The following is a 12280-nucleotide window of genomic DNA, read 5'->3' on the forward strand; positions in this document are numbered from 1 at the left end:
TTGGGAGTTGAAATGTTAGGTGCTAAAATTGATAACTTTAATGGGGGAAGGTGGAATGGTAAGTGTAAAAAAACTTTACACCGTCGGTGCATCAAAATTAAATTCGAAGAGAGAAAAAGTTTGATGCACTGACGGCGTAAATTTTTTTTACATCGTCAACCAATCAGATTTCAAAGATGTGAGAAAATTTCTCTTTTTATTTAATTTCATTAATTGACATGTCACATCCTTGAAATCTGATTGGTTGAGGGTGTAAAAAAACTTTACACCGTCGGTGCATCAAAATTAAACTCGAAGAGAGAAAAAGTTTGATGCACTGACGGCGTAAAATTTTTTTACACCGTCAACCAATCAGATTTCAAGGATGTGAGAAAATTTCTCTTTTTATTTAATTTCATTAATTGACATGTCACATCCTTGAAATCTGATTGGTTGACAGTGTAAAAAAACTTTACACCGTCGGTGCATCAAAATTAAACTCGAAGAGAGAAAAAGTTTGATGCACCGACGGCGTAAAATTTTTTTACACCGTCAACCAATCAGATTTCAAGGATGTGAGAAAATTTCTCTTTTTATTTAATTTCATTAATTGACATGTCACATCCTTGAAATCTGATTGGTTGACGGTGTAAAAAAACTTTACACCGTCGGTGCATCAAAATTAAACTCGAAGAGAGAAAAAGTTTGATGCACCGACGGCGTAAAATTTTTTTACACCGTCAACCAATCAGATTTCAAGGATGTGAGAAAATTTCTCTTTTTATTTAATTTCATTAATTGACATGTCACATCCTTAAAATCTGATTGGTTGACGGTGTAAAAAAAATTTACACCGTCGGTGCATCAAAATTAAACTCGAAGAGAGAAAAAGTTTGATGCACCGACGGCGTAAAATTTTTTTACACCGTCAACCAATCAGATTTCAAGGATGTGAGAAAATTTCTCTTTTTATTTAATTTCATTAATTGACATGTTACATCCTTGAAATCTGATTGGTTGACGTGTAAAAAAACTTTACACCGTCGGTGCATCAAAATTAAACTCGAAGAGAGAAAAAGTTTGATGCACCGACGGCGTAAAATTTTTTTACACCGTCAACCAATCAGATTTCAAGGATGTGAGAAAATTTCTCTTTTTATTTAATTTCATTAATTGACATGTCACATCCTTGAAATCTGATTGGTTGACGGTGTAAAAAAACTTTACACCGTCGGTGCATCAAAATTAAACTCGAAGAGAGAAAAAGTTTGATGCACCGACGGCGTAAAATTTTTTTACACCGTCAACCAATCAGATTTCCAGGATGTGAGAAAATTTCTCTTTTTATTTAATTTCATTAATTGACTTGTCACATCCTTGAAATCTGATTGGTTGACGGTGTAAAAAAACTTTACACCGTCGGTGCATCAAAATTAAACTCGAAGAGAGAAAAAGTTTGATGCACCGACGGCGTAAAATTTTTTTACACCGTCAACCAATCAGATTTCAAGGATGTGAGAAAATTTCTCTTTTTATTTAATTTCATTAATTGACATGTCACATCCTTGAAATCTGATTGGTTGACAGTGTAAAAAAACTTTACACCGTCGGTGCATCAAAATTATACTCATACTCGAATGCAGGGCGTTAGAGTTGATTCTTATTCCAAGATTCAATATCAAACATTTTCTTGCATTCAAGCAAGCTAATTTAATTTTCTTTCATTTTCAATTTATCTGTCCGACATGTCCGACAACGGTTACTAATTTCTTCTCTTCTAGATGTGATTATATTATAAATGTCTGATTATAAAATGTGTTTCATTCTCATGAAAAATGATCTAACTCTCAACTTTATAATTAAAGGACGAAATGAACTAATCATCACACCACAACTTAAAACTTGTGACACTCCTCGGGGGAGATCCCCCGGTGCTCCTTCTAGTAGTGGGCCTCTGTTAGCCTCCGCAGCATGTCACTGGCGCCCTGTCCGATAGTTTGGAGGTATTTTCTCTCCGTTATACCATTTTCCCTCTAAAAACTTGTGATACTCAACACACTCAACAGTGGACATGGATATGTAAAAGACTAAAACAAGCATACATAAATATTCACCGACAAGTAGTAGTAATGTGTGTTCATCAGGATAGTAGAAGCCCAGAAGGCTACCTATCACCCCTAGATGTCTACTAGATGTGATATCCAGTTTAGTTTTATAGTAGTTAAAGTGTTAAACTTTTGGGCTATGATCCACTTACTATATATATGTACATCTTTCGAATATGATTGGTGATTCATGAAACCTATATTTGTGACGATTTCACACAGGCACAAAGTGGAAAAAATGAAAAAAATAATAAAGAAAAGCGTTTTGTGATGGTTTGAAATCGTCACAGGCGCAAGTGTCCGGGATGTTTACCACTGTAGAGTGGTTTATCTATTTTTTTGTTTAAATATTTCATATTTTTTTATATTCTTCTTTTATCTTATTAAGTTTCAATGTATTTAATATAACAAATTTAGTCATTACAATTGTGAAGTTTCTTAACATCATTAAATTTAATTTATATATTAATACATATAAAAAAATTAATGTCTACAAATTATTGATCTCAATATATACTATTATCGAAACTTTATAAATTTGATCGCAAAATTTGATCATTATAATTATTAAATTTTTCTACATCATTCAAACTCATTTATATATTAAGAAAAACACAATTTTGTTTGAAAGTGATGAGCTCCTAAAATGATGATAATAAATTGATGTCAATTACAATATCATTGATCTCAATCTTTATTATTATGGAAACATAATAAATTTGGTCTCAAAATTTTGTCATTATTAAGTTTCCTAACATCATTCAATCTCATTTATATATTAATATATTAAAACAAATTCAATTTTTTGAAAGTGATGAGTTCCAAGTTAAATGATGCTAACAAATTGATGTCAAATACGAAATCATTGATATCAATCTTTACTATTATCGAAACTTAATAAATTTGGTCCCAAATATCGGTTAATACAATTATTAAATTTCCTAACATCATTCAATCTCATTTATATGTTAAGACAAATTCAAAAAGTTGAAAATGATGATTTCCTAAAATGATGATAACAAATTGATATAAATTGATACAATTGCAAAATTATTGATCCAAATCTTTATTATTATAGAAACTTAATAAATTTGGTCCAAATATTTGGTCATTACAATTATTACCATTTTATTTCATTTGTAAATTGAGAATAAATCAAATTTGATTTATTTAATCATTATTGTCGATCTTTTGATTAGCCAAATACACTTGTCAAACGATAGTGAAAATTGTTTGGAAATGACTGTGATAAGTCAGATATTCAAAACCAAATAGTTTGAGATCAATACCAATATTATATTTTTTGTCATAATTTTGTAAGAAATTATAATTTCTTACTTTAGAGTATTTTGAAATTTCAGAAAAATCTTTGGTTTTGATTTTGAAATTTCAAAAAAAGTCATTGGTTGTAATTATAGATACATGTTACTAAGTTATAGATGTTCAACAACAATGAATGTAATTTATTAAGAATGTTTTTATAAGAATTTGATTAAAAATTTATAATTTTTATGATGTACATATGTGTCCATTTTATCTTTTTATTATAATTTTTTAAAGAGAAATTATTATTATTAATTAAAAAAAAACAACCAAAAACTTAAGAACTAGTCATGCATGACATGGGCTCAATATTGTCACCAACAATTTTGGAAGGGCTACTGATGACCCAGCCGTCGATCACCAACAAGAGTCCATGACGTGACCAACAATAATGACCAACGACGTTTTTTCTGAGTGTATTTAATTGCTTTCGCTGTTTTGAGTCGAGTAGGTTCACTATAGGCAGGAAAACTATTTCTATCAAGTATTTAACGCAGTTGCATTTAAAAGAACGCGAACCCGAGACCTATACTTTAAGTTAAAACAACCTCATATCAATTAATCTACGCATTTAGAGGAATAACTAGCGAGCTTTCATATAGTGTGTTTGTTCACTTGAGGGTGGTAAGTAGATTTATAAAAAGAAAAGGACTTCTTATCAGTATTTTATAGTTTGTAAATTTAGTACTCACATATTAGTTTGTATCATATGTCTATCGGATTATGCTGATGTGGTAAAGGCACTTCACTGGATGTTTCTAATTATTAGGCCATGGATATTATTGCAAGAATTAAAGCAATGTTTGTTTGGGGATGGGATGTCAGGATTGAGTTGGTGCCTCGAGATAGAAACAATGCAGCGAATTTCTTGGCTAAGTAAACTTCTAGGGAGGGAATGGAGGATTCCTCCTTCGGATGTTATTTCATCTTTATGTCTTGATGCTTTAGGCTAGGTGTGCTTATCTTTTACTCTTTCTCCTGTAAAAAAGAAAAACTAAAACTAAACTTCTCTCACTCGTTAATAGTTAGTTAATTCAGATAAAGTAAATTTTCATTGTCACTCTACATTTGTAAATTGTAATTGCACACAAACACAAAATATTCCTTGCATTTGTATTTCGCTTATTTACTATAATTGTTTTAACTATTTACCTCTAAAGAATTAAAGATTAACATAACCTGCGTGGAAATTAAGAAAAATGAACATATTTCTTAGGGTTCGTTTGGGTGGTCGTCCGTTTTCAAATACAAATTTAAAAATAAAATGTGTTCGGCAAAAATGGAATTGAAGTGAGTTATTACTGAATTTTGAAACCGTTATAACCTATTTTTTAAAACCACAAAATATATAGTTTTGTGATTATGGTTTTTAATTTAAGTAACATGTAACTTCATCACCATCACCATCACCACCCATCACCGCCAACCCCACCACAACCACCTTCACCGCCACCAAACGTCGCCGCCACTGCCATCTCCATTTGCATTCTCAACCAGTACTACCCTCCACTGCCACTATCACTTCCCACACCACCACCACCCCCACTATCGCCACCACCTCTACCTCCGCCACTGCTACCACCACTATCACTGCCACCACCACCACCCTCCAACACCACGATCGCGGACTCCATTGCAACCACCACAATCGCCACCAATATCAACGCCACGACCACCGGGTAACATATCTCCTCCACCACCACACATTTCTCACCACCACAACCACCTCCACCTCCACTGCTACCACCACCGCCATGACGTTGGCACCGCCACCAGCACTACCACCTCCACTGGCGCCACCACCCCCACCACTGCCACCACCTCCACCCCCATCGCCACCATCCACCACCCAACTACCATTGTCACCGCCACCAGGTAACATCGAAACTCTACCACCACTGTTACCTGACCCCTCAATTATAATTTCGCCGCTAATACTCATTATCGTAAATTCATAAAGTTGATAATTGTTGTTATTATTATGAATTTACAAAGTTGACAACTTTTTTTTTTAAATTGGAAACTTCAAAAAACAAAAATTGAATTTATAAAACCGAAAACTAGTTTGGTTTTAAAAAATTTCAAAACATAAACCCAAAACCTCCCTGAACAGTGCCTTAGCAATGGCAGTTGTTTGATCCCTTCATCTTCATAAAGGATCTTCTTGTGCTTAAAATCCCACATATATTCTGCATTTTTCTTATATGAAATCATGTCTCTATGCAACGTCCTTAGAGCATCTCCAATGGAGTCCTTATTTTGAGATCTTAAAATAAGATCCGGATCTTATTAGATCCCACCATTGGAGCTATCCTACATGGCATGAGATCTTAGCAAAAGATAAAATCCGTACCTTAGCTCAGCTACTCTCAAATGTGGGATCTTAAATAAAATAATATTTTTTTCTCTCTCCTCCCATACCATAACCAAAGTGAAAAATAAGGAGGAAAACAAAATAATATAAATATATAGGGTATTGTGGGCCCGGTCAAAAGTAAAATAAGATCTCAACCACTAGAGTGAAATGTGCATAGAGACCTTATGAGTGTCTTAAATCCTATGTGGCAATATGGGCCCACAAAAAATGATTAAAGTCCCAAAATAAGTTCCTACCATTGGAGATGCTCTTATACTTAAAAGGCACTTCAGGAAATCTCATTTAGAATATGGCTTTGGGCTTTGCTTTCTTGGTTTTGTCTTTTATTGTGAACTTGGTCAAAGATTTCCTTTGGGCTTTGCTTTCTTGGTTTTGCTTTGTTTAAATGATCAACAGAGTTACACATTAAAAAAAAAAAAACTAATTACAGATTAGGCTTTACATTTCCCAATTTTTTTCTTCTCCATTTTCTTTCTCCTTGTTTTAGATACCAGATGCAACTATGGCCTTCTATCTTATCAGTTTGGTATGTTGTATAGTATAAGACCTGATAGTATAAGACCTGATTGTATTTGGTCATACACTGTATAATTTGATTGCGACACTGGTGTTGTGGTAGTGGTGGTATTGGAAGGTGATGATGGCAGTGGTGGTGGATGGTGGCGGCGGCAGTGGTGGTGGTAGTAGTGGTGGCAGTGGTGGGGGCTGGTGGTGGAGGGTGGTGTTGGTGGCAGAGGGTGAGGGCGGCGACAAAAGTGGTATGAAGGTATCAACGATGGTGACAGTGGTGGTGGTGGCGGCAGCGGTGGCGGCGAAGGTGGTAGAGGGTGGTGGTGATAGTAATAGCGATAATAATGACTAAAGCGTAGTAGTGGCGGCGGCGACGATGGTGGTGGTGGTGGTGGTGGAGGCGGTGGTGGTAGAAGGTGGTTGTGGTGGCGGCGACAGTGGTGGTGGCAGTAGTGGCGAAGGCGGTGGTGGTGGAGGTAGAGCGTGGTGGTGGCGGCATTGGCGGTAGTGATGGAGGCGGTGGTGGTAGAGGGTGGTTATGGTGGCGGCGACTGTAGTGGCGGTAGTGGTGGTGCAGGGTGGTTGTGGTGGCAGTGACGGTGGTGTTGGCAACAACGATGGTGGCGGCAGTGACGGTGATGGTGGTGGTAGTGGTGGAGGCGGTGGTGGTGGAGAGTGATTGTGGTGACGGTTGATTAAATATATTCAAGTAGTTTATACATTGCACTCTTATCATGCCTTATCCATCATCTATAGGGTGGATTAAATAATCCATCATTTTGATGTATAAGAGGAGATTGATGTATAAGCTTATACAATATAATGTGATCACCAAACAATTGATAAGTCAATAATGTATTGTATAAGCTTATATTATCATGCCTAATACAGCGTACCAAACGAGCCCACATTTTATATAAAAAAATAGCAATAAGAGCTCATTACAATTTAGTCCACAAGTTTAGGCACATTTATGTGGGCTTTGAGGGATTGTGATCAAGCTCAGGAGCTTGATTATGACTTATGAGTTTTAATTTAAAGTCAATGGTGATCTGATATCTATTTGTGCCAAATATACCAAGAACAAATTTAGTTTATAAACTTCTCTTATATCTATACATCATAAATAGGAATGAGAAGAAAACAAGGAATAAGAAGCATGTAAAACAGCTTGGTATAATGCTTATTGAGTTATGAGTACCATCGATATTATCCATGGTCATCCCTAGAGGCTAACTGCAACATCGCTAATTCAGTGTACTGATTTTCTAATGTAGAATGGGACTGCTACCCCGTATATCTTTTGCATTATGTTGCCTACTTGACTTGAATTTGTCAATGGAAAAAATTGTTATTTTGACAAATGTCATGTTTCTTTACAGAGTAACATGACTGCACATATGAGCTTATGTGATCAAAAGTTTAATATCCATCCCATAACACAAAAAACGGAATGAAAGCTGACAGAACCTGATTTTATTGATAGAAATCCCTAATTCCCAAATTCAGAACTAAGGGAAGATACGAGAGAGAAGGGATACCAAACACCCTTCAAACTCAGAAAGAGACCACTCTCTCTAGAACCCAAAACCAATCTGAATACAAAGATCCCCAACTGACTCTAACTTCCTCTTATTTATAGGAAACCAACCTCTAACTAACTAACCCTCGAACTAACTAAGACAATTACTAACCAAGAGTACCTATTAATATGTGAGTAGTGAGCACCTATCAATACTCCCTTCCTGAAAATTCACCTTGTCCTCAAGGTGAAGGACAAAATAAAAGCTACAACATGGAACAGATATCCCAACAATCCAAATGTGACAAGCACAACTTCCAGCTGGATCCCACAAACTAAAGCAAAGAGTCTAAAACAATTTGCAGAAGATCCAGTTGATGCAAACAGGGTGGAATAGCACTGGAACAGCATCTTCAAAAGCAAATCCAGACATGAATGAATTGGTAGACATTTTCCCATCACCAGCCAATAAGTCCTCAAGAATTACAGTATTAGAATCAGCACTAATATCTCTGAACAACTAGTATAAAGTGTTGAACCAATCCTCTGAACAACTAGTATAAATTCTGCCATGGTCCCTTAACCTTTGATGTATCAAGCTAGTAGAATCTTCAACTGCAAGGTCCCCCAAGCTAATTTTCCTCAATCCAGTTTCTTTCCCACTGCCAACTTCAAATGCAAGCCCCTCCAAGCTAAAATGCCCAAAATCACCTTGATACTCAATGCTTGCCACAGCCTCTCGAGTAATTGGTGAAAGCAAAAGTCCCCCCTCCAACCTGAATATAGTGATTTAATGAATCAAATCAGCAAAGGTCTTCTGGTGTGACAAAGGTGGCAAAGGAGCAACCTAATATTGTCAGATTGCTGGTGCATATCCATCATTCCAGTCACTGTCATTACTAAGTCACTGTGCATAGCCGTGACTTGAATACATATAGCATAATCCACCTCTTCTTCCCTTGCAATTGTGGCGGTGACAATTGACTCATCATCATGGTTTCCCTAATTCCCAAATTGAGAACTAAGGGAAGATACAAGAGAGAAGGATACCAAACACCCTTCAAACCCAGAAAGAGACCACTCTAACTAAGACAATTACTAACCAAGAGAACCCAGAACCAATCTGAATACAAAAGATCCCCAACTGACTCTAACTTCATCTTATTTATAGGAAACCAACCTCTAACTACGACAATTACTAACCAAGAGGACCTATTAATATGTGAGTCCCTATCAATAGCCCTTATGGCTGCTCTCATATGAACCAAACTCATCGAGAAAATGTGTCTAAATGCAAAAAAAATATATAACTTAAGAACAAGACTAGTAAACGGTTCAATTCTTTTTAATCTTAGATGGATGCTCATATTTGTCCGTAGTTAATGCGAAAACAGATGCTAGAGTTTGTGATATTCTGCTTAAATTTTATCAAATTCCACACTGATAAGGAAATCATTGTAGATATCACAAACATAGTAAAGCATGTAAAGAGCATATAACAGAATCAAAAGGCTGAGGAACCATGAAACCATAGATTAAACAAATATCTTTTGTAGTCTAAAATAGTACAAATATTCCAAAAATTACAACCAGTCATAACCAATACTTACGATATAGCATAACCTTTTTATAAGCCAATTACTTGTTAGGAGTGTACTCTTCAACCTATTCTTCATCATCAGAAGATATATAGCACAAATTTGTCAATTCTTTCACTATAGCCAAGAAAGGAACTTCTTTTTCTTCTTGCAATTTCACCTCTTCACACCTATATAAAATGATACCAATATTAATGAATAGTACTACAGGAAAGTGGCTAAATCTGAAGGTAGCAGCAAGTCAAGATGGTCTCCAACATCTGCTTTCACTCTTTCACATAGTATGTCTATTGCTTTACGACAAAGAATATCTAAGAGCTCAAAATTACAGCAACTGTACATATTCAATCTCCTCCATCAGTAAGGAAGGTATATTGAAAGTTCAAAAGATGTAATTAGCAATGCAAGATTGTATCTACAAGGAATTTTTTTAAGAAACTGCAAGATCCAAGAATTACAAATATTGTAGATGATAAAGAAAAACTAAAATATAAGGTGTATAAAAAGTTCTAGAAATAATATAATAGTAAAAGTAATTGATTGACATAGTTACAAGTTTGTCTTCCCAACCTCCCAAACAGAATGCCAGAAAAGGAAGCTAAAACAAAAGCAGCAACACGGGAAACTCACACATGTTCCCATGAATATCTATCTTATGATGCATAATATCCTAGTAGTTATAATTTTTAAGGTAGCATTAGATTCAATTAGTGAACAAAGTAATAGAACCTACATCCTTACCTTGAGTGGACATTCATCACCTCAATATTATCTCCTTTCACAGCACCCTTTAGTGAGATAAGACTAGGAACATGAGGAACAGCCTCAAATTTTGATCCACGAACCTTAAAAAATCTGAATCCATACTTTTCAGGTTCATAGTAGATAAAGCAATTGCAAGAATGATACATCAATAAAGCAGCACCATTCTGAAAGTGTTTTACTGGCCAATATAAACTACCATTAGGCCTGCTCATAATATCACTGCTGAAAACAAGAGTCCATGATTCTTCGAAATCATTTTTCTTCATAATCCACATTTTAACGTGACCCCCTGTAAGAGATGAATTACATATGTAAAGGGAGCCCCCATATTCTCCCACGGTCATATCATTTATAAATAAATGAGGTGGAGTAGGCAACAATTGGAAATTCTCACTTTCAAATTCGAAACACAATATTGACAATTCCTGGTGATGATAACAGATCCAGTAAAGTGCCCCACTCAAACATGTAGGAAATTGAAGCCAGTAAACATGCGTAGGATCAAACTCAACATTCCTCCATTTTGATGTTCCCAGTGTGTGAATTTCAACTCCCATAATAACCTTTGTGTCCTGCAACGGGCAGCGTCCCTTGAATATTCTTACCACCTTGTATTCATTAGTTTTGGGTTGGAAACCAAAACCCACATCTACCCTACGCAACTTATAATCAGCTTTATCAATTATGGTAGGTTCCGGAAGTCTAATGAACTCACCTATAACTGGATTGCAAACAACAAGATAGTTTCTTTCCATATCAGACAAGCAAAGCAAGCCATTACAAGAATTCACCACAGCATAATTATTAAATTTGGCACCATGAAGAGGAAGCTCGCAAGGAATATAACCCATTTGTCTGCCCCTTTGTTTGGTCTCATCTCTTTTGTCCAAATCTAGTTTGCCACCACGACGACGAAGCTTGAGTTTATGCTCAAGTTTAAAGTGACAGTTGCGTTTACGCTCACGGAACCCGAATTGGCCCTCATCATCATTTCCAAACTTTTCAGAATCACACTCGAGAAGGTACATGGTTCTTGACAGTTTCCTATCCCTGGTGAAAATCATTAAACCAGCCGGTGAAAGCTGTAAGTGTAATTTGGCAAAATGTGGGTCTGAGATCACAGCTTTCCATCTTCTGCAAACAGATTTACAAATGATAACAGACTTAACGGGAAGTCTTCGCAGAATGTGGGCAGTGATGTGGGATGGAAGATCATCAAAAGAAACCCTAAGTTGTTGACTTTCATGCTTATTAAGTTTCTCAGCTATTCTCTTGCTTCTTCTGGTAGCCCTAGCAGAGCTATCATAAACTTTCTCAGCTACTGCTACCCTTTTGCCTTTTCTAATAGCACTAGCAGAGCCAGTTGAACCCCTTTTTCTTTCCATTGCCAAACTGATGAGAGGCAATCAGGAAAAGCACAAATAAGAACATGACATGCAAATTGGAAACATCAAAATAGAGAGAAATTAAAGGGTTGGTTTGATGCATTCTTCAACTAAACATTGAAAATTACAGTATAAACTTGGTATAGAAAATGACAACTCAAAAATTATAAGATGGTGAAAGATAAACACTGAAAACTGAAACTAGATTAAAGAAATGAGGGATTGAGAATTGCAAAGTACCTTCAAATAGATCAACGCCGCAAGGTGAAAGCTTTGTCAGAGAAAATGCGAATGCGAATGTGTTGGTTTGTTGGTGAATGGTTGTATCGTGATCATCGATACATACAAATGAGAAGAACAAAAGGGCATTCTTTCATCTATGAAACACGTTTTAAAGGAGAAAACTTTTCTCTATTCCAACTGTAAAATTCACATTTGTTTGGTTTCCCATTTTTCATTTTCATTTTCATTTTCATTTTCATTTTCAAAGGGAGGCTTAAATATGTTTTTTATCCCTCTAAATTCAGGGTTCTTTGGTTTAGGCCTTCTAAATAATTTTTTTTTGAAAAACACCCCTAAATGAAAAATAATATTGAGGTTTCAGCCCCTGCCTTCACCTTCCGTCCATTATCTACTGAATCACCTAACGAAAGCTGACGTGACATGATTTTAGAGAGTCCTAAACCAAAAAAACATAATTTTAGAGGGACCTAAAT

At 35.7% G+C, this 12280-nt stretch overlaps 2 protein-coding genes across 2 annotated transcripts; both read right to left on the bottom strand.

Annotated features, from left to right (window-relative positions):
* Positions 1-4906: 4906 nt before the first annotated feature.
* Positions 4907-5349, bottom strand: LOC130747487 (putative glycine-rich cell wall structural protein 1). The gene is made up of 2 exons (XM_057600476.1): positions 5134-5349; positions 4907-5035 (listed from the first exon to the last, which is right to left on the bottom strand). The coding sequence occupies exons 1-2, from the start codon at positions 5347-5349 to the stop codon at positions 4907-4909; spliced, it is 345 nt and encodes a 114-aa protein (XP_057456459.1).
* Positions 5350-9326: 3977 nt separating this feature from the next.
* LOC130733168 (F-box/kelch-repeat protein At3g06240-like) lies at positions 9327-11962 on the bottom strand. The gene is made up of 3 exons (XM_057585274.1): positions 11805-11962; positions 10156-11571; positions 9327-9584 (listed from the first exon to the last, which is right to left on the bottom strand). The coding sequence occupies exons 2-3, from the start codon at positions 11562-11564 to the stop codon at positions 9482-9484; spliced, it is 1512 nt and encodes a 503-aa protein (XP_057441257.1). The 5' UTR covers positions 11565-11571; positions 11805-11962; the 3' UTR covers positions 9327-9481.
* Positions 11963-12280: the final 318 nt, after the last annotated feature.

This window comes from Lotus japonicus, chromosome 1, assembly GCF_012489685.1.
Source record: "Lotus japonicus ecotype B-129 chromosome 1, LjGifu_v1.2".
Classification (NCBI taxonomy): domain Eukaryota; kingdom Viridiplantae; phylum Streptophyta; class Magnoliopsida; order Fabales; family Fabaceae; genus Lotus; species Lotus japonicus.

Coding starts and splice junctions, on each gene's coding strand:
- LOC130733168 (XM_057585274.1), bottom strand. CDS start 11,564: ATGGAAAGAAAAAGGGGTTCAACTGGCTCTGCTAGTGCTATTAGAAAA. Junction 9,585..10,155: donor GTGATGAATGTCCACTCAAG/GTAAGGATGTAG, acceptor CATTTTATATAG/GTGTGAAGAGGTGAAATTGC.
- LOC130747487 (XM_057600476.1), bottom strand. CDS start 5,349: ATGAGTATTAGCGGCGAAATTATAATTGAGGGGTCAGGTAACAGTGGT. Junction 5,036..5,133: donor TGGTAGCAGTGGAGGTGGAG/GTGGTTGTGGTG, acceptor GTTGCAATGGAG/TCCGCGATCGTGGTGTTGGA.